The sequence below is a fragment of the Vitis vinifera genome, chromosome 7 (assembly GCF_030704535.1).
Source record: "Vitis vinifera cultivar Pinot Noir 40024 chromosome 7, ASM3070453v1".
In the NCBI taxonomy this organism is placed as follows: domain Eukaryota; kingdom Viridiplantae; phylum Streptophyta; class Magnoliopsida; order Vitales; family Vitaceae; genus Vitis; species Vitis vinifera.
The window spans coordinates 5700211-5724099 of NC_081811.1; the positions used below are offsets into that span (position 1 = coordinate 5700211).

A 23889-nucleotide genomic window follows, 5' to 3' on the forward strand; every position below is an offset into this window, starting at 1 on the left:
TGATCTCAAACTATGTATTGCTAAGAAGTGTAATATTTATAGGGTTAAAGTTGGAAAATTTGAGATAAAAGGCAAAAAAAATAAATAAGGACAAGGTTAAAATTGGAAAATTTGAGAAAAAAGGCAAATAAAAAAAATGTAAATTAAGACAAAATTTTGAGAAAAAAGAAGAAGATAAATGGATTTAAAGTTAAAAATTTATTTTTATGTATATTTTTAAAACTATTTTATTGGAGTGTAATAATATTATTATTAAGTCCTAAATGAATAATTCAAATTACGGTGATATGGAATATTATAAAAGATTTGATCAATTATCAATTAATGCTAATTAGTTTTTTAAGAATTGATATTAGAATCGGGTCGTGGGTTTGGTTCACAATAACCTGTATCAGAAATTTTGGATTAGATTAATCATTCAATCAAATAAAATATTAGATTTATACCTAAAAATATTGTTTAGATTAATATTTTTATTTTTTAATGGTATAGAATTTTATTTTTAATAATAAAAGTAATAATAATTTTATTTTATTAATGTGTAATAAAAGCTATAAATTAAATTATTATTTTATCTTATTATTAAACCAATAATTTTCATAAAATAGGATTTAAATGAATAAATAATTGGACCGTACAATAGAAGAGTAGAAAGACCAGAGAATCTTCGTGTCCCTTTCTTACATTATTGATAATAATAATATCAATAAATTATTGATAATAATAATAAAATAATAATTTTTTTTTTTTTTTTGGTGGGGATTGATGTTTTTTTCCTTGGCAATATAAAAGAGAGGACAGAGGCAACGAAGAGGCATAAGGTACTAATAATATAAGCTCTGACAAGATTTTAGTTTCATAGATTTTCTATAAAAGAATTTATAATTGAGTGGCATAAATTAACGTTTCAAGAAATTCATTGAAATGGGTTTACATTCCTCATGGTGGAGCAATCTGTGTAATTTGTGAACTCTTTGGTCCCATCTATGAAGAAGCCGAAGCCATGACAAAGTGATATTAAAATTTATTGTTGCAATTCTTAGCCCGACATTAAAAATAATTGTACGCTTACCCCGTAGAAAGATTTGGGATAGTTTGGACCTCTCAAGAGCCCAATTGCTTTTATGTCTTCTCCCAATAGATCCATAAATATAGATGAAAAAATAGGAAACAAACATGCAAAGACAAAGAACAAGTTTGTTCAACCCAAAAGAAAAAATGGGGACATGCATGCTATAAAATTTGATTGAAAAACCTAATACTAGTCGTCTTCAAAATGTCTTAGCAGTGGGATGGTAAGGATTTTGATTTAAAAATGCTTGTCTTATCAGGGCAAATCCACCCTATGTGGTGATATATATATATATATATCACAACATACTATTCCAATAAAAGTAAATCACTGATTAATGGACTATTAAGTTTTAGACGTTAAAAAGAACAATTATCATCAGAAAAGAAACAAGCAAAAATTTGTTCATCATTCAATTAATTTTCTTCTTTTTATTTTTTTATCATGAAGTGTACAAACTTGACATGGTTACAGCACACATCAAGAACCAAAGTAATACACAGAAACGCATAGAACTCGCCCATGTTATTTGTTGAACACAAACTTCATCAAACGATGAAAAATAGAATACAGATACTAAAGCCAAAATGACCTGCAAATCAGTTTATTCAGATGACAAACACGACAATAAACTACGTATACTTGGAGCTGATGGCTTGTAAAAATGTCACTTGTGCATGGTAGCCTTGACAGCCGGAGTGGTGGCATGTGCTCTTGCAGGAGATGCAGGTGGATGTTTGCAAGGAGGGCCTTCAACGGGGGTTTTCCCACATGGATTTGGGCCAGGAGGAGGGACAGGACCTCTTTGCTGAACCCTAGCAGCATTGTGTGGCTGGACACTCAGAAGAAAAACAAGTGCTATGACAGTAAAAACAACGTTGATAAACCTCATGATAGTCTTGGTGGTGAGGCAAACAGGCTAGGAGATGAAATAAAAGTAAATTGGATATGTAGATGATATGTGTATGAAGAGGAGATGGTGTTAATTGTTATTTATAAGCATGCATATCCAATGTAATCACTTGGATTTTTCATTGTTTGATTTGTTTGAAGGGTTTGGATTCTTGACTATTAGGTTTTGGCACAAGATGACTGGAAATTGAATGGTCATAAAGGAGAAACTGCCCTTGAATTACCTGAATGCATGTCAAAGTTTAATTTTTCATTTCATTCTTACATTCACACCAAGGGTTTATTTGAATTGGTGATGCTTGAAACTTTGGAGTTTGGTCATAGCTTTGGATGTTAAACTACTTTTTTCTCGCAACATATACTCCTTGTTACAATGGCGGAAGCTTTCATGTAAACATTGTTAATCAAGAACACAAAAATAAAATAATTAACACAAACGGTACACGAAGTTTTAATGTGGTTCGGCTAACCATGCCTACATCTACAGATGAGAGAAAATTATTTCACTATAAAAAACATTATGGAGGACATAACCAGATACAATTATTGGGTTCTCGAAACATCCCATGTTTCTCCATTCTTCATATCCCTGCCTTATCATGAGTCTTCTTGCTTTACCGAGTATCTCCTGTTCTTCCTCACATCTCTATTCACCTCGTATAGTTTTTACCGGCCCATCTCCATCTCATAAATTTTTCTTCTCATAACTTAAAATATTTATAAAGATATTTCCAACAACTTTCCTTATTCTATAAGGAAGTCTAATATTACAATAATATATTAACCTAAAAATATTCAATATAATATTCTTTAAAAAAAAGGAATCTATACTAATTAGAAATTTGGGATACTTTCTAACAATCTCCACCTTGGACCAAATTCCATGAAGTCAATCTTCAAACTCTCCATGACACAATTTTTTGTATTATATCACTACGAGAGAGCAATCGACTCTACCTTCATTGAAAATTCCTTTTGCCTTCATCTTGTATGCTCCATGATCTTTTATTCTTAAATAAATCTTCAACCCAATATCTGATACCAATTTGTTACAATAGTGGAAGCTTTCATGCAAACATTGTTAATCAATAACACAAAGATAAAACAATAACATATATGATACATGAGGTTTTAACGTAGTTTGGCCAACCATGCCTATGTCCATGGATAAGAGAGAATCATTCCACTATACAATAGAAAACATTATTGAGGACATAACTAGAACATTACAAAGGACATAACCATATACAATTATTGGGTTCTCAAAACATCCCATGTTTTTCCACTCTTCGTATTCCTACTCTATCACGAGCCTTCTCGCTCCACCGGGTGACTCCCGTTCTTCCTCACATTTTTATTCACCTCGAATAATCTTTATAGACCCATCTTCATCTTATAACTTTTTTTCCTCATGACTTAGAATATTTATAGAGATATTTCCAACAATCTTTTTTATTTTATAAGGAAGTCTAATATTTCAATAATATATCAACCTAAAAATATTCTATATAATATTCTTTAAAAAAAAGAATCTATGCTAATTAGAAATTTGGAACACTTCCTAACACTCCTAATAAGAATTGATCAATTCTATGGACATGATTCCACTCAGATGCACAAACCTTAATTTCCATCATCAAGACCTAAGACACAATGCTTGCCCTTTCAAAATGGGGGATCATCTAGGGGTGTATTTGCATATGCATACGATTTGCACACCACCACAAAGCTTGTTTATGATTTTGTTTCTTTTGTTCAAATCTCTTGAGAAAATGCAAGAAAAATGCATATAAAACTTTTCTCCCTTTTTCTCCAAAGGCACGTGATACAAGAGATAATTAGATTGGTTGGATGATGGGTTTTGATCAATATATGTATATACATTGACCAAGGGTGAAACTCATAACACATCAAACTAGGTCTACTAACATGCATGCTAAATTATCAATAAAGTTCAAAATATTAAGTTGTAATAAATTTATGCACCAATGATGAATATCAAGATGCATGATCTATACTCAATTCCTAAACTCACTATTTTCAACATACACATGAATTTAAATTATTTTATTTTATTTTATTTTATTTAAAAAAAAAGAGAAGAAAAAGCATTCTAGCTAAAAGCTAACCATACAACACAAACAATGCAATAAGTGAGCATTAATTTGGCTCACATTGTCGTGTTATACACACACAAATACCCATGTTACAAGATGATAAGTTTGACATTACTATTCAAGTATTCCAAGTTTGATATAGCAAACGCCAGGTAGATTTTGTTTGACTTGGATCAACAGTACACATGGTTTACAAAAATTTCCTATGCTCCTTGGGCTTTCTACTCATTTCTTGACTTTTCTTTGAGGACAAATCATAGTAACTAGTCTTTTTAACCTAAACCTCTAAAAATGAGTATGATTGATATAGATTAACATGTCTATTCCACTTGCATTGGCAAATATCTGGTTTATGAACATTTGGAGATGTTAAAATGTATAGTATCTGTTGTGCCGGTGGAAGCTTCATGCAAATAATGTTAGTTCAAGAACATAAAAATAAAACAATTCTCACAAAGTTACATGAGGTTTGAACAGGATTTGAATAATCATGAATCGATCCTTAGCCCCTTGACATTAAAACTATCACATCCTTACAAGGTTGAAAGATTTGGGTTAGTATGGGCCTCTCAACAGCCCAATTGCTTCGATTTCTTCTTCCCATATATTCATAAAATATAGAAAAAATATATATATGCAAAGACAACAAAATTTGTTCAACCCAAAAGAAAAAAAAAGAAAAAAAAAGACCTGCATGCTTTAAAATTTGATTCACAAATTTGAAAAGTTCAATTACAGGGCAAATCCATTCTATGATAATATATTCTCCTTTCTAATAAAAGTAAATCACTAATTAATAGACTGTTGAGTTTCAGCCATGCAAAAGATCATAAAGCAAAAATTTGTTTATGATTCAACTTTCTTGTTTTTATTTATCTATCATGAAGTGTACAAACTTCACATTGTTACAACACACATCAAGAGCGAAATTAATACACAGAACGCATAGAACTCGTCTACGTTATTCGTTGAACATAAACCTCATCAAAAGATGAAAAACAAAATACAGACACTAAAGCTAAAATGACCTGCAAATCAGTTTATTCAGATGATAAACACGACAGTAAACTACGTATACTTGGAGCTGATGGCTTGTAAAAACGTCACTTGTGCATGGTAGCCTTAACAGCCGGAGCAGTGGCATGTGCCCTTGCAGGAGATGCAGGCGGGTGTTTGCAAGGAGGGCCTCCAACGGGGATATTCTCACATGGATTTGGGCTAGGAGGAGTAACCGGACCCATCTGCTGAGGACTTTCTGAAAGACCACGTCTTTTCTCTATCAACTACTCACGGTTCTCTCCTTCAAGAACCCTAGTAGCATTGTGTGGTTGGACACTCAGAAGAAATGCAAGTGCTATGACAGTGAAAACAACGTTGAGAAACCTCATGATAGTCTTGGTGGTGGGGCAAACAGTCTAGGAGATGTAATCGATTCGATATGTGGATGATATGCATATGTAGAGGAGATGGTGTTATTCGTTATTTATAAGCATGCATATCCAATGGTATGATTTTTCATTGTTTGATCTGTTTGAAGGGTTTGGATTCTTGACTACTAGGTTTTGCCACGAGGTGACTAGAAATTGAATGGTCATAAAGGAGAAACTGCCCTTGAATTACCTGAATGGCAAAGTCTAATTTCTCATTTCATTTTACATTCACACCAAGGGACGACAGTTGTTTAACAGAGGCTTGCGTTTCGAGATTAATGTACTGCAGTGGCCCATCTTGGGATCGGGGTCTGTACAGTACTGTGTTTTTTTATCATACCGTAATTTCTTCCTATCTGGAGCAAAGAATAAAGTTTTGATACCGTAATTAAGAATTGATCAGCTCTTTGCAGATGATTCCACTCACATACACCGACCCTTCCATTATCGTCAAGACCTAAGACACAGTGCGTGTCCTTTCAAAATGGGGCATCATCCGTGGTGTATACGCATATGCATACCATTTTCACACCACCACAAAGCTTATTTATGATCTTGTTTTCTTATGTTCAAATCTCTCTTGAGAAAATGCAAGAAAAATGCATATAAAACTATTCTCCCTTTTTCCCCAAAGGTACGTGATAAAAGTGTTAATTGGGTTGATCAAGATACCTATCTTTTAAAATCATGGTCTCGGTCATTAACTTAGGAGGTCTTGAGGCACTCTGATTGGTATCAGATGATGACAGGCAAAATGTATATAATTAAATATAATTTTTATTAAGTTTCAAGTTTAATTATATTTAATATTATTTAAATAAACATAAAAATATCTTTATTATTTTTTAATATTAAAAGTTCTTTTAATTTAATATCTTCATATTAAATTTAATTAATCATAAAAATTTTCAATTGTTAATATTGATAGAAGTAAGTATTATTTTTTTAGTAATATGTTATGTAATAAAATTTAATTTATACATCTTATTTAATTGTATTAAAAAAAAGTTAGTAATTTATTTAAAATATAATTAAATTAAAATTTTATAATTTATATTTGCATTTCTATTTATTTCATTATATTCATTACCCATGGGTAAATCCATTACCTCATTACCCAAGTTCCATTTCTTCATCCTCTCCATCCTCTTCTTCTCTTTCAAATCTTTTTTTTCTTTCTTTCTTTGCAACAGGATGAATGTGAATAAAACCATCTTTCCCATCCTCTTCTTCTCTTTCAAACCCAATTTTTTTCCAACTAGGTGAATGAGGATAAAACCATCCTCCCCGTTCTCATCTTCTCAATCAACCCTTTTTTTTTCCTTTCTTTGCAATTAGGTGAATGAGAATAAAACCATTTGTGATTGATTCTCCTCAAGGCTCAAGTTCTAGGCTGTTTATCATTTTGAATGGATCTAGACTGTCTTTGAGCCAAACTCAAATATTGATTTCATAGTAGGCTTGCCCAAGGCGGATAGGACTTGGCTGAGTTGTACTTGTCTCAGCTGATACTTTGGTCCATGTATATACTTTTAACTGAGGGTGAAATTCATAGCATATAAAACTAGGTTTACTAGCATGCATGTTAAATTATCAATAAAGTTCAAAATATTAAATTGTTAATTAATGCACCAATGATGAATATCAAGATACATGATCTATACTCAAAGTAATCAAAGAGCAAGGTACACAATAATTTTTTACATGGAAAACCCTCACATTAATTACGGTGATAAAAAACCATGGGCTTAAGACCTATAATTTAAAATTCACTGTTTGAGATTAAATTAAGTACACAGATTTATTTGACCATTTTACTCTAAAGACTTGCTCTTTAGCACCTATATTTTGATTCACATATGTGATGTAGTGCCTCCAATACTTCAGTGGATTCCTATAAGCTTCTGAGGGGATACAAATCTTTCTAACAAAACCTAAAATTCAATCTTGTAAATTCAAATTGGGAATAATAGGGCAAGTTGGTTGATTCTCAAAGTGTCCAACCCAAAAACATATTTAGGTAGAGTATATATATGCCTAAGACCCTAGAGAGTTAGAAACAAAATTTTCTTAAAAAGTAAGATATAAACTTTCCAAAAATTAATTAACAAAAGAATTTAATTTTTTTTAAAAAAAATAAACTAATCAACTTTCTAAAAATTAACTAAAAATAAAATATCAACTTCCAAAAATGTATTAAAAAAAGAATTTTCTTAAAAAATAAAAAATAAAATCTAACTTTCTAAAAATTAATTAAAAATAAATTTGCAAAGTTGCAAAAAATTAATGAAGACATTTTAACTCAATTTTAAAACTTCCAAAAAAATTAATTTGCCATTAACAAAATCTTTCAAACTTATTTGTGACTACCCAGTTGAACACATAGCCTTGAATCTTCAATAGAGAGTAAGTTATTATTTAAAAAGATTTCTAAGCCATAATGTGAAGGAATAAAATTGTCAATACATAAAAATGTCCTAACACTGTGAGAAACAAAAATGACAAAAAAGGAAAAAACATATTTATTAGGTATGCAATAATGCTTTTGATTTTGGGATGAGTATGTAAGATCGGAGATTGTTAGTCACTACTATAAGTCTTAGGATGAATATGAATGAATGACATCAAGCCACATAAAGAGAATTAACTTAATATCACTGATAGTTAATTGGTTTTAAGATGAGATGGTTAAGTTTTTTATTCTAACAAGTGGTATTGGAGCTATGTTTTAAGGTTGGAGTTGCAAAAGCCTCATGTTGGAGGAGGGATTATTAGGTATGCAACAATGTTGCTCCATGAAAAAAATGACTTTGGGATGAGTGTTTAATGCTGGAGACGGTTACACACCACTATAAGCCTCGAAATAAGTATAGTCAATTGGTTTTTTGATGAGATAACTCTACGATCCTAACAAGATTTTAATATCATAGAATTTTTTATAAAGGAATTTATAAATGGCATAATCATTTCAAGAAACTCACTGAAGTGGACACATGAAACTTATGTCCATCAGTTTACATTGGCTTTGCATTCCTCGATCAAGGTAGTGCAATCTATGGAATCGGTGAACTCTCTGGGCCCAATATGTGCAGAAGCCAACACCATAACAAAGGGATATTAAAAACTATCATCCTTACCCCATCGAAAGATTTCGGTTAGTTTGGGTCTCTCTAGAGCCCAATTGCTTTTATTTCTTCTCCCAATAGATCCATAAATATAGATGAAAAAAGGGGATAAACCTATATGCAAAGACAAATAACAAGTTTGTTCAACCCAAAAGAAAAAAAAGGGACATGCATACAATAAAATTGGATTGAAAAACCTACTCCTAGTCGTCTTCAAAATGTCTTAGCAGTGGGATGGTCAGGATTTTGATTGAAAAACCTACTATTCCTAGTGTCCAAAATGGTTGTCTTATCAGGGCAAATCCACTCTGTTGATATATAAATATATATATATTCTGCTTTCCAATAAAAGTAAATCACTGATTAATGGACCATTTAGTTTTAGACGTTCAAAAAATCAATGATCATCAGAAAAGAAACAAGCCAAAAATTTGTTCATGATTCAACTTTCTTTTTATTTATATATCATGAAGTGTACAAACTTCACATTGTTACAACACACATCAAAGGCGAAATTAATACACAGAACGCATAGAACTCATCTACGTTATTCGTCTGACACAAACCTCATCAAAAAATGAAAAATAGAATACGGATACTAAAACCAAAATGACCGGCAAATCAGTTTATTCAGATGACAAACACGACAATAAACTCCGTATACTTGGAGCTGATGGCCTATAAATTTCACTTGTGCATGGTAGCCTTGACAGCCGGAGCAGTGGCATGTGCTCTTGCAGGAGATGCAGGCGGGTGTTTGCAAGGAGGGCCTCCAATGGGGGCTTTCTCACATGTATTTGGGGTAGAAGGAGTGACCGGACCCATCTGCTGAGGACTTTCTGGAAGACCACGTCTTTTCTCTATCAACTACTCACGGTTCTCTCCTTCAAGAACCCTAGTAGCATTATGTGGTTGGACACTCAGAAGAAATGTAAGTGCTATGACAGTAAAAACAACGTTGAGAAACCTCATGATAGTCTTGGTGGTGAGGCAAACAGTCTAGGAGATGTAATCGATTCGATATGTGGATGATATGCATATGTAGAGGAGATGGTGTTATTCGTTATTTATAAGCATGCATATCCAATGGTATGATTTTTTATTGTTTGATCTGTTTGAAGGGTTTGGATTCTTGACTATTAGGTTGCCACGAGGTGGCTAGAAATTGAATGGTCATAAAGGAGAAACTGCCCTTGAATTACCTGAATGGCAAAGTCTAATTTCTCATTTCATTTTACATTCACACCAAGGGACGACAGTTGTTTAATGGAGGCTTGCGTTTCGAGATTACTGTACTGCAGTGGCCCATCTTGGGGTTTTGTCACAGAGTTCTGGATGTTAAGCTGCTTTTTCTCGTAACATACACTGCTAATTAAGAATTGATCAGCTCTTTGCAGGTGATTCCACTCACATGCACCGACCTTTCCATTATCCTCAAGACCTAAGACACAGTGCGTGTCCTTTCAAAATGGGGCATCATCTGAGGTGTATACGCGTATGCATACCATTTCGAGAAAATGCAAGAAAAATGCGTATAAAACTTTTCTCCCTTTTTCCCCAAAGGCACTTGATAAAGGTGTTAATTGGGTTGGTCAAGTTATGAATTCTCAATATACTTATGGTTCAAAGTCATGGTCTCAATCATTAATTTTAATTATATTTAATATACTTTAAATAAACATAAAAATATATGTATTATTTTTTAATATTAAAAACTCTTTTATTTAATATCATCATATTAAATTTAATTAATTATAAAAATTTTCAATTGTTAATATTGATACAAGTAATTATTAATTTTTTTTAGTATTATGTTATCTAATGAAATTTAATTTATATATCTTATTTAATTGTATTAAAAAAATGAGTAATTTATTTAAAATATAATTAAAAAGGAGATGCGGGCGGGTGTTTTCAAGGAGGGCCTCCAATGGGAGTTTGCCCACATGGATTTGGGCCAGAAGGAGAGACAGGACCCCTTTGCTGAACCCTAGCAGCATTGTGTGGCTGGACACTCAGAAGAAAAACAAGTGCTATGACAGTAAAAACAACGTTGAGAAACCTCATGATAGTCTTGGTGGTGAGGCAAACAGGCTAGGAGATGAAATACAAATAAATTGGATATGTGGATGATATGCATATGAAGAGGAGATCATGTTAATTGTTATTTATATGCATGCATATCCAATTGTATCACTTTGATTTTTCAATTGTTAATATTGATACAAGTAATTATTAATTTTTTTTAGTAATATGTTATTTAATTAAATTTAATTTATACATTTTATTTAATTGTATTGAAAAAAGTTAGTAATTTATTTAAAATATAATTAAATTAAATTGTTGTAATTTATGTTTACATTTCAATTTGTTTCATTATATTCATTAGCCATGGTATAAATACCACTACATTCATAACCCATTTTATAAATACCCTAACACCCATGGGTAAACCCATCACCTCATTACCCAAGATCCATTTCTTCATCCTCTCCGTCCTCTTCTTCTTTTTCAAACCTTTTTTTTCCTTTCTTTCTTTGCAACGGGATGAATGGGAATAAAACCATCCTCCCCATCCTCTTCTTCTCTTTCAAACCCATTTTTTTTTTCCAACTAGGTGAATGAGGATAAAACCATCCACCTCGTCCTCTTCTGCTTAGTCAAACCTATTTTTTTTCTTTCTTTCTTTGCAATTAGGTGAATGAGAATAAAACCATCTACGATTGATTCTCCTCAAGGCTCAACTTCTAGGTTGCTTCTCATTTTGAATTAATCCAAACCATTTCCGAGTCAAACTCAATACTGGTTTCGTAGTAGGCTAGCCCAAGGCAGATAGGACTTGGATGACTCATACTTGTCTCGGTCGATAGGTTGGACCTTGTATATACCTTAATCGAGGGTGAAATTCATAACATGTAAAACTAGGTCTACTAACATGCATGTTAAATTATCAATAAAGTTCAAAATATTAAATTGTTAATTTATGCACCAATGATGAATATCAAGATACATCATCTATTTTCAAAGTAATCAAAGATCAATGTACACAATAATTTTTTACTTGGAAAACTCACATTAATTGTGGAGATAAAAAACCACGAAACTAAGACCTCTAATCTACAATTCACTATTTGAAATCAAAGTACGTAGATTTACCTGACCGTTTTACCTTAAACACTTACTTTTCAACATCTATACCTTGATCCACATATGCAATGTAGTACTTCCAATACTTCAATAGATTCTTCTCAGCTTCTGAGGGGATACAAATCCTTCTAACAACCTAAAATTCAATCCTATAAATTATTTCTTGAGAAATTGGGAATAATAGGGCAAGTTGGTTGATTCTTAAAGTGTCCAACCCAAAAACATATTTTGGTAGGTTATATATAGGCCTAAGACTCTAGAGAGTTAGAAATGAAATTTCCTTAAAAGGTAAAATATCAACTTTTCAAAAGTTAATTAAGAAAATAGTGTCTAACAATGAGATTAAGTCTTAGGATGAATATGAATGAATGGCATCAAGTCACATAATCTCATTGGGACGAGTATGTAAGGTGGAAAATTAACTTAATCTCATTGATAGTTAATTGGTTTTTAGATGAGATAACTACGTGTTTAATTCTAACAAGTGGTATTGGAGCTAGGTTCAAGTTGCAAAAGCCTCATGTTGGTAGAGGAATTATTAGGGTATGCAACAATGTTGCTCCACAAAAAAAAAAAAAAAAAAAAAAGACCTTGGGATGAGTGTTTAATGCTGGAGATGGTTACACACCACTATAAGCCTCAAAATAAGTAGAGTCGATTGGTTTTTTGTTGAGATAACTCTGTGATCCTAACAAGATTTTGTAATTTCATAGATTTCTTTTACAGAAAAAATGATTTATAAATGGCATAACAATTTCAAGAAACTCACTGAAGAGGACACATGAAACTGCAGTTCATCACTTTACATTGGCTTTGCATTCCTCAAGGGAGCACAATCTGTGTAATCGGTGAACTCTCTGGGCACAATCTGTGTAGAAGCCAAGACCATAACAAAGGGATATTACAAACTATCATCCTTACCCCCATCGAAAGATTTGGGTTAGTTTGGGCCTCTCAAGAGCCCAATTACTTCTCTGTCTTCTCCTAATAGATCCATAAATATAGATTAAAAAATAGGATAAACATATATGCAAAGACAAATAGCAAGTTTGTTCAATCCAAAAGAAAAAAAAGGACATGCATGCTATAACATTTGATTGAAAAACCTAATACTTGTTGTCTTCAAAATGTCTTGTCAGTGAGATGGTCAGGATTTTGATTGAAAAACCTACTATTCTTCTCAGTTGGGTGGCCCAGACTATTTGAAAAGTTCAATTATGTCAAAATCTGTAGAAAATAATAATAATAATTTGAGACTTAAGAATTGAAGGAAGGCACACACATATTTCACAAATGAGAATGCCTATTTATAGGCTTACAACCAAACGAAAATTGCAAAAAAATCTCAACTATTGTCAGATTTTATTGGCACTACTTCTACTAACTGAAAACAGAAAATTATGGAGCAAGAATTTGATATGAAACAATAACAAAGACTAAGTCTAACAAAGACTTTTTCAAACTTCAGAGGAAAACTCTCATGAGTTCTAACACTCCTCCTTGAGATTTGCCTTGGACATGCCAAGCTTCAACCTTAGGAACTCCAACCTTGATTTAGGAGGTGCCTTAGTCATTATGTCAACAAGTTGCACATCAGTTGAGCAATAATGCAACTTGACAAGTGAATTCTTTTCACCTTCCCTTATATAGTGAAATTTTACATTCATGTGCTTGGTCTTGCCATGTTGGACAGGATTTTGAGCAATGGGAATGACTGACTTGTTGTCATAGTAAAGCTCTGTTGGTGAACTTTGTTCCTGGCCTAGATCAGCAAGCAATTTCCTTAACCATATTCCTTGATTTGTATTAGTTGCTAAGGAGATATACTCAACTTTTGCAGTTGATTGTGCCATTACTTCTTGCTTTCTTAAATTCCATCAAATGACACCTAAACCGATTGTAAATACATAACTTGAAGTGCTCTTCATGTCATCAACACTTCCTGGCCAATCACTATTAGCATAGCCATCTAACTTAACTCCTCCTGTCTTTAAATACCAGATGCCAAGATTTGTTGTACCTTTAACATACTTCAACACGCTTTTTGCAACTCCCATGTGAACATTTCTAGGCGAACTCATGAATCTTGAAAGAAAACCAGCTAGAAACATCAAGTCAGGTCTAGTTGCTATCAAGTATAGTAGGCTGCCTATCAAGCTTCTATATGCAGAGGGTTCCTCAAGTTTCTCACCATCATTCTTTGAAATTTTCTCATTTTGTGCCAGCAAAGTTGCTACTTCTTTACATGATTCTAGATTGAATTCCTTGAGAATATCAATAACATATTTTCTTTATGAAATGAAGATACCCAAGCTGAATTGGTATATTTCCATTCCAAGGAAGTAGTTCATGATGCCAAGATCAGACATCTCAAATACATCTTGCATTTCCATTTTGAACTCAACCAACAATCGTACATTGCTTCCAGTCACTAGCATGTCATCAACATAAAGTGACACTACCAATTGCAAACCATCCTCATTTTGTTTCAAATATAAAGTAGCTTCATTTTCACTCCTCCTAAATCCAAGTTGGATCAAGTGAGAGTCAATTCTGCTATACCAAGCCCTTGGTGCTTGCTTCAAACCATAAAGAACCTTGTGCAGCTTCTACACTTTGTGTTCATGCCTAGTAACCTCAAAGCCTTCTGGTTGTTGAACATAAATATCTTCAAGAAGTATACCATTTAGAAAAGTTGCCTTGACATCTAAATGGTACACTTTCCATCCCATTTGACCAGCAAGTGCAAGTAGCAGCCTTATAGTGTCATGTCTGGCTATTGGTGCAAATGTATCACCATAGTCCACTCCAACAACTTGAGCAAAACCATTCACAACCAATGTAGCCTTGTGATTGAAGGTTGAACCATCTTAATTGAATTTGGTTCTGAAAACCCATTTTACACCAATTGCCTTCTTAGATTTGGGTAATTATGTTAACTTCCAAGTTCCATTTCTTTCAATAACATCAATTTCAGGTTTCATAGCCTCAATCCATTCTGGAAATCTTGTAGCTTCTGTGTAACATGTAGACTCAGCATGTACAAGATTGCACCTCTCATACACATTAGATAATGGCCTTACCTTAAGCATTGGTGTGTCTGAAGTTGCTTCAACATCAAGTGGATCTTCAAGACTTGTACTTTCTACTACTGGTTCAAGAATAGATGGAGTGGTTTGATCACATTTATGGACTTTCTTCAAGTCCCAATTCCAGTAGGAATTTTCATCAAAGTGCACTTCTCTACTTATCATAATTTTCATTTTACTCAAGCTATAAATTCTGTAACCTCTTGATTCTGCTGCAAACCCAACAAAAACACATTTTTGAGCTCTTTCATCAAGCTTGCCTCTCTTGATAGATGGCACATGAAGGTAACACAATGAGCCAAACACTTTCAGGTGCTTGACAAATGGTATTACACCAGGCCATGCCTCTATTGGTGTTTTGCTCTGAACAAACTTAGTCGGTAGTCTGTTAAGCAAATATACTGAGGTGGTAACTGCTTCAGCCGATAGAAGCTTTGGTAGCTTCTTCTCGAATAGCATGCACCTTGCCATCTCCATTACCGTTATGTTCTTCCTCTCAGAGACTCCATTCTATTGTGGTGAGTATGGAGCTGTCAGCTGGTGTACAATTCTAGCTTCTTGACAAAAAACATTAAACTCTTTTGAGGTATATTCACCTCCATTATCAGTTCTGAGCACCTTAACCTTCTGGCCACTTTGAGTTTCAACCATTTTCTTAAAGCTTTTGAACACAGAGAGCACTTGTGATTTGGTTTTTAGAAAATAAACCCAAGTCATTCTACTGAGGTCATCAATAAATAGTGCAAAATATACATTGTTGCTCAATGAGGCTGTGCTCATTGGTCCACAAATATCTGAATGAACTAATTCCAACTTGTGAGTAGCTCTCTTGGACATATTTTGAGGGAATGATTTGTGATGCTGCTTCCTTAGCTCACAACTTTCACAAGTTTGAGCATTAACTGTGATTTCAGGCATGTCTTCAACTATACCAGCTTTTTGCATGAACTTCAGTGACTTCAAGTTGAAATGACCATATCTTGTGTGCCAAACAACACTCTCATCAATCTTGGCATAAAAGACATGACCTTCAACTAAATCAAGCTTCAAATAAAAGCTATTTCCATTCAATTTAATTTTTGCTATCTTTGTTCCATGTACATCAGTGATAAAACAAAAAATTTCTTTAAAAGAGACTACATATCCATTTCTTAGCATTTGTGTAACACTAAGAAGATTTTGATCTAGTTCTGGAATATAAAGAACATTAGTGACAATTTTTGTACCTCTCTTGGTGTTGATAGCAATTGTCCTTTTTCCTTTGACTTGCACAACTTCACCATTTCCCAACTTGATCTTTGATTGAACTGATCTGTCAATGGAGGTAAAAATTGACAAATGTTTGGTCATGTGATTGGTGCAACCATTGTCAATGAGCCAAGTATTCAGTTCATGAGAACCGAGTGCTTGTGATGCCATAAATAAATGCTCATCATCATTTTTTTCTTATTCAATCACATTTGCATGTTGTTGTGTTTGCTGTTGAGATTGTTTTTTCTTGGCTCTGCAATACTTCTCATTGTGGCCAAGTTTATTGCAGAAATTATAATTAAAAGAAGGTTTACCTTTGTACCAACAATCTTTCTCAGCATGGTTGGTTTTGTTATAATGAGAGCAAAACAAAAATTTTTCTTTTCTCGAAGATCCTTTAGCTTTCCCTTTGTTGTTCTTGAAGAACTTCTTTCCTTGCAGGTTTCCAGAACTCTTTCCTTTATGATTTGCTTGAAAAGCACCTTCAATAGCTTCATCACCTCTCATTAAGACCCTTTGCTCCTTTACATGAAGCTTGCTGATTAACTCTGCAATTGTGAGACTTTGCAAGTCACAAGTCGCTTCAATTGTAGAGATCTTGGCTTCAAACTTTTGTGGCACTGAAACCATGATCTTTTCTACCACATTTTAATATGTAAACGTCTCACCAAGAAGCCTCATTTGGTTTACAACATCCATTAACCTGCTAGAATAATCTTTCACAGACTCGTTGTCTTTCATCTTCATAAACTCAAACTCTCTCTTCAATGTGAGGAGCTTGACAATTTTGACTCTATTACTACCCTCAAATTCACCTTGGAGCTTGTCCCATACTTGTTTAGGTGTTTCCAAGTCCATGATTTTGGTGAAGATGTGGTCTGCAAGTCCTGAATGTAGGCAGGTGATGGCTTTGTCTTTCTTGAGTTTTTTCTCCTCATATGCTTTCATTTGAGCAACTGTAGGATTTGCTCCTAATGGTGGTGGATTAGCTTTAGACATCACAACATTCCACAAACCTTGAGACCTTAAGTAAAACCTCATCTTGACAACCCAAATGTGATAGTGTTCACCATTAAACACTGCAATTACAGAGGAAGTATTGCTGGAAGTAGACATGTTTGCACCACAGCTGCCTGAAAAAATAAATCACTCAACCTCACTGTGTTTAGCACTCAAAACACTCAAAGAAACTTTGCTTCACGGCTCGGAGGAACAGTGCTCTGATACCACTGTCAAAATCTGTAGAAAAAAAAAACTAGAACTTGCAAAGAAAAATAAATAATTTGAGAGTTAAGAATTGAAGGAAGACACACACATATTTCACAAATGAGAATGCCTATTTATAGGCTTACAACCAAACGGAAATTGCAAAAAAATCTCAGTTACTGTCATATTTTATTGGTTCTACTTCTACTAACTGAAAACAGAAAATTATGGAGCAAGAATCTGATATGAAATAATAACAAAGACTAAGTCTAACAAAGACTTTTTCAAACTTCAGAGGCAAACTCTCATGAGTTCTAACAAATTACAGGGCAATCCATTCTATGTTGTTCTATTCTACTTTTCCAACAAAGTAAATCACTGATTAATAGACTACTAAGTTTTAGCCTTGCAAAAGATCAATGATTATCACAACAACAAGAAGCAAAAACTTGTTCATGATTCAACTTTCTTCTTTTTATTTTTATATCATCATGAAGTGTACAAACTTCACATGGTTACACGTTACAACACAAATCAAGAGCACAAGTAATACACAGAACGCATAGAACTCGGCTATATTATTCGTTTTATAGAAACTTCATCAAAAGATGAAAAATAAAATAAAAATACTAAAGCTAAAATGAACTGCAAATCAATTTATTTAGATGCAAAATACAACAATAAACTACGTATACTTGGAGTTGATGGCTTGTAAAAATGTCATTTGTGCATGGTAGCCTTGACAACCGGAGTGGTGGCATGTGGTCTTGCATGGGGGTTGTTGCAAGCAAGGCCTTTAACGGGGATTTTCTCACATGAATTCGGGGCAGAAGGAGGGACAGGACCCATATGCTGAGGAGTTTCTAAAAGACTAAGTGTGATTTTGCTTGGATTGAGGCTTGAAATTTCGGGGTTTGGCCACAGTTCTGGATGTTTTAAGCTGGCTTTTCTCGTAACTCCTAATTAAGAATTGATCAACTCTTTGCAGATGATTCCACTCACATGCACCAACCTTTCCTTTATCGTCAATACCTAAGACACAATACATGTGTTGAGACTTCATGTCTTCTCCATTAACACCAAAACACACATATAGAATATATTCAACAATTAATCATTTCGATAGGAACCAACCTGAATCCATTTTGTCGCTTTTGATGAAGACGGTATGGATCTTCTAAGAGCAACAGAGCGCACCACCTCTTTCACTGTATTCTCTCAGGCAATGGGAGCGGGAGAGAGAGAGTGGTTCAGTTCTTTTCAAAAGGATGTGATCGTCACAAAAGACACAAGCCAAAGCCCTTTTATACCCTCCTGCCTTAGGGACCATACCCATTGGTTATTGGGCCTCACGGGCCTTAGGCCCATCATCTAAAGCCTGTGATGGCATTGGGCTCTACACATTAGGTGGCCCATACTCAAGATTAAATCAGAAATTGCATGTTAAAAGATAGCTTAATCCTGGACAATGTTTAATATATTGTCGGTCCACATTTATTCTATCAATCTCCCACTTGGACCACATATATATATTACAAACAATGTTCATGATAATACTTTATTGAGCTCATCTTTGCTATCTTATTCAAAATATCCTTAAACAATCCGGTCTACTAATTATGCTAACATAGGATTAAAGCGGCCTTCGTTAATCATAATTATAACTTGACCTATCATCAATCACAACATTAACAAAATTAGCAACATGGATCAAGTATGGATGTGTAGCATGGAAATTACATAGAATATGATCTTTAATATGTCTATTTCCAATTGGTCCTATTTTATGACTAAAAGATAGTCAAATAACACTTTCAACACTTGATGCTAAACTGCTTCTGAAAGTCATCATTTCAATTCAGAGTGTTCAAATACAATAGTCTTTAAAATCAAGGTCTGTACAGATAACACAACATAATATCACATCAAGAGAATAAACACAAAATCTAGATACAAACTCCCACTATTCTGACACATCATCAATGTGTACAATACCCATATGTGTGACGTGCTCATGATATACTTTGGGTGGCAAACCCTTAGTGAGCGGATCCGCAATCATGGAGTTTGTACTTATGTGTTCAATCGATACTTGAAGACTCTGAACTCTCTCTTTCACAACCAAGAACTTGATGTCAATGTGTTTGGACTTTGACGAACTTCGGTTGTTCTTAGAATATAATTCTGCGGCCTTATTATCACAGTTGATTCTCAATGGTTTCTCAATCCCATCAACTATTCGTAACTGAGTGACAAAATTCCGTAGCCATATCCCATGGTTTGATGCTTCGTAACAGGCTATGAATTCTGCCTCCATGGTGGAAGAAGCAACAAGTGTTTGTTTAACACTTTTCCATGAAACTGCTCCTCCAGCTAACATGAAGATGTAGCCTGAAGTGGATCTCCTACTATCAAGACATCCCGCGAAATCGGAATCCGAATATCCCACGATCTCTAAGTGACTTGATCTACGGTATGTGAGCATGTAATCTTTAGTTCTTTGTAAATACCGCATAACCCGTTTTGCCTTTTTCCAATGATCCATACCTGGGTTACTTAAATATCTGCCTAACATTCCAACAATGTACGCAATATCCGGACGCGTACAAACTTGTGCATACATGAGACTTCCTACTGCCGAGGCATAAGGAAATCTCTCCATATCTTTCTTCTCAAGTTCGTTTTTCGGACATTGGTGCAAACTAAACTTATCGCCTTTTGCTACAGGCGTGTCTCCTGGTGCACAATTGCTCATGCCAAATCTACTCAACACCTTATCGATGTAGGCCTTTTGTGATAACCCAAGTATACCTCTTGAACGATCCCTATGGATCTGTATACCCAGCACAAAAGATGCATTACCAAGATCCTTCATGTCAAATTTACTAGACAGAAATCGCTTGGTTTCATGCAAAAGTCCCACATCACTGCTTGCAAGTAGAATATCATCAACATATAACACTAAGATAATGAATTTGCTCCCACTGAACTTAAGGTATATGCATTGATCAACAGTGTTCTCTTTAAAACCAAATGAAGTAATCACTTGATCAAACTTTCGGTACCATTGTCGGGATGCTTTCTTTAAACCATATATGGACCTTTTTAATCTGCATACAAGTTGCTTTGAATCTTTAGACTCAAAGTTCTCCGGTTGCACCATGTATATTGTCTCATCAATGTTGCCATTAAGAAACGTAGTTTTAACGTCCATTTGATGTAGCTCTAAATCATAATGAGCTACAAGTGCCATGATGATTCTAAAGGAGTCCTTTGATGAAACTGGTGAAAATGTCTCCTTATAATCAATGCCTTCCTTTTGAGTGAAACCTTTTGCAACTAGGCGTGCCTTATACCTAACAATATTGCCTTTCGAATCCCACTTGGTTTTAAAAATCCATTTACAACCAATCGGTTTTACACCTTTAGGCAATTCTACTAGGTCCCAAACACCATTGTCTTTCATTGATTTCATCTCATCCTTCATGGCTTCTATCCACTTTTCAGAATTAGAACTTTGTTTGACTTGACTTACTGAAATTGGATCGTCTTCCAGACCCATGTCAAACTCATGTTCTTAGAGATATACAACATAATCATCTGAAATTGTACTTCTCCTTTCTCTAGTGGATCTCCTTAGTGGCACTTGTACTTGAGGTTCTTGAGGTTCTTGAGTTACCTCTTGATGAACTTGAATCGGTTCCATAACTTGAGTAGGAGGAATCTCAGGTGTGTCTTGAATCCCTGTTATTGACTGTACATTCTGAATAGTGTCATTAAACATAATATGACCATGTCCAGTCGTAATAATAGGAATATTAACAAATTCCTCTTCAAAGACCACCTTTCTTAATGGCTCTCTCCCACTTAACTCAACATCCTCAATGAACTTAGCATTGCCCGTTTCAAAGAAGGATCTAGTTGAGGGATCATAAAATTTGAAACCTCTTGACCTTTCAGAATACCCTACAAAGTAGCAGCTCACTGTTCTGGAGTCCAATTTCTTTTCATTTGGCTTGTAAGGCCTAGCTTCAGCTGGACAACCCTAGACATGCAAGTGCCTAATACTAGGTTTCTTGCTAGTCCATAACTCATATGGGGTTTTGGCTACTGCTTTGCTTGGTACTCTATTCAAAACATAAACTGCAGTTTTTATGGCTTCGCCCCAAAGTGATTCTGGTAAGGTGGAATGACTAATCATACTTCTTACCATATCCTTAAGAGTACGGTTTCGCCTCTCTGCTACACCATTTTGGCTCGGAGTCCCTGGCATGGTGTATTGAGGAACGATACCACACTCCATCAAATATTTGGCGAATGGCCCTGGACGTTGTTCTCCGGATCCGTCATATCTACCATAATATTCACCTCCACGGTCAAATCTGACGGCTTTTATTTTCTTGCTTAGTTGGTTCTCAACTTCAGCTTTGAAATTCTTGAACACATCCAATGACTGAGACTTTTCATGAATCAAATAAAGATAGTCATAACGCGAGTAATCGTCAATGAAAGTGATAAAATATTGTTGTCCATTCCATGAAGGGGTAGGAAATGGACCACAAATGTCTGTATGTATCAATTCCAAGACATCACTGCACCTATTGGCATTCTTTTTCTTCATATTTGTTTGTTTTCCTTTAATGCACTCTATACAGACTTGAAAATCTGAGAAATCAAGTGGATCGAGAATTCCATCTGACACAAGTCTTTGTATTCGTTGATTTGAAATATGACCCAAATGTTTGTGCCATAACATTGATGAATTCTCATTCATTAATTTTCGCTTAATGCCATAATTACTTGAATGCAAGGTTTCATTTCCATTAGTGGCCTTTATGTTCAATTTATATAGTTTTTCTGTTAGACTACCTGTACCAATAATATTTGAATTTAGATAAAGACTAACCATTCCATTTCCAAATGAACAACAATATCCAAATTTGTCCAAACATGAAACAGAAATTAAATTCCGTCTAAACGACGGTACTACAAAAGTCTCTTCCAAATCCAATGTACATCCAGAGTCTAACTGTAATCTGAAAAGACCAATAGCCTTGACTGCAGCCTTGTTGCCATTTCCCACATAGATGTATCTTTCACCATCAGTTGGCATTCGGCTCCTTAGGCAACCCTGCATAGTGACACTTATGTGAGTAGTTGCACCCGTATCTATCCACCAAGTGTCAGTAGGCACTACAGCTAAATTAATTTCTGAACAAACAAAGTTGAGAAGTGTACCTTTCTTTTCACGCCAAGCAGCGTATTTGGTACATGTCTTCTTCATATGACCAGCCTTCTTGCAAAAGAAACAAGTGATCTCCTTATCTTGTTTCTTTTGCTCCTTTTGCTTTGATGTCCCAGAAACTGCAGTTTGTTTTCCTTTATTGTCCCTCTTTCTTTTCTTGTTGGTACCAAATCCCTGAGATGTGGAAGCCAAGTGAGCACTTTCTATCTTTTCTTGCTTCAATCTCTCTTCCTCTTGCACACATTGAGCAATAAGCTCATTCAAAGTCCATTTTTCCTTTTGTGTATTGTAACTGATTTTGAATGGACTGAATTGTGTAGGCAGAGAGATCAAGACCAAGTGCACGAGTATGTCTTCCGACAACTCTAACTTTAGTGCCTTGAGTCTCGTCACAAGATTAGACATTTCCATAATGTACTCCCTAATATTCTCTTTCCCTTTATACCGCATAGAGACAAGCTTACTAAGAATAGTGTTTGTCTCAACCTTTTCGTTTGCAGCGAATCGGTTTGCTATCTGGTCCAAGAATGCCTTGGCTTGGGTTTCCTCAGGTATTGCACCCCTTATTGCTTCTGGAATTGAGTGCTTCATAATCATTAGACTCATGCGATTGGATCGTTCCCATTTTTCCATAGTAGACCTTTGCTCAGCAGTGCTGGCACTAGTAAGATCTGATGGGCGATCCTCCCTTAATGCAAAGTCTAAATCCATGCACCCGAGCACAATTATAACGTGCTCTTTCCATTTCTTGAAATTTGTGCCGTTAAGCACAGGAATGTTATTAACATTTGCAGATATAGAAGATGCTGAATTCATAATAATAAAGCTCACAATTAGTCACATAAGCATCATACATACATGAATAAATATACATAATGCAAGATACCTAGCACAAACATTAATATTCAGTCTTTGGACAAAAATATTAACTTGTAATTGGTATCCTTATACAAAATTAATACATAAATATTGACAATAAAATCAAACACAATATGTCTGTCTTTGGACTAACATATCAATGCAAGATAAACATTATATATCACATATTTATGACTACTTTATTTATTATTATTTCAATATAATCTTCCTTTGGGCCGATTATTTTAAATAACAATAATATGTTTACATATTATAAAATAAATAAATTATATAATACAAGTCACTTTGGCAACTGACATACACAATTCATTTATTTTAAAATATAAAACACAAATGTAATAAGAAATGGTAAATTCTCTATATTTAACATGGTATAGAGAAGAGAATACAAAAATTTATCAAAATCACGATCATTT

At 34.3% G+C, this 23889-nt stretch overlaps 1 protein-coding gene across 1 annotated transcript; it reads right to left on the reverse strand.

Moving 5' to 3' along the window:
- Window positions 1-22213: 22213 nt before the first annotated feature.
- Window positions 22214-23447, reverse strand: LOC132254059 (uncharacterized). Its single transcript, XM_059737958.1, has 2 exons — window positions 22588-23447; window positions 22214-22480 (listed from the first exon to the last, which is right to left on the reverse strand). Exons 1-2 carry the CDS (start codon window positions 23408-23410, stop codon window positions 22452-22454), a joined length of 852 nt encoding a protein of 283 aa, XP_059593941.1. The 5' UTR covers window positions 23411-23447; the 3' UTR covers window positions 22214-22451.
- Window positions 23448-23889: the final 442 nt, after the last annotated feature.

What these genes read in the sequence shown, in the direction of transcription:
- LOC132254059 (XM_059737958.1), bottom strand. Translation starts at nt 23,410, where the DNA reads ATGAATTCAGCATCTTCTATATCTGCAAATGTTAATAACATTCCTGTG. An exon ending in TGCTTGGCGTGAAAAGAAAG is followed by an intron (nt 22,481 to 22,587) that starts GTACACTTCTCA and finishes GTCACTATGCAG; the next exon opens with GGTTGCCTAAGGAGCCGAAT.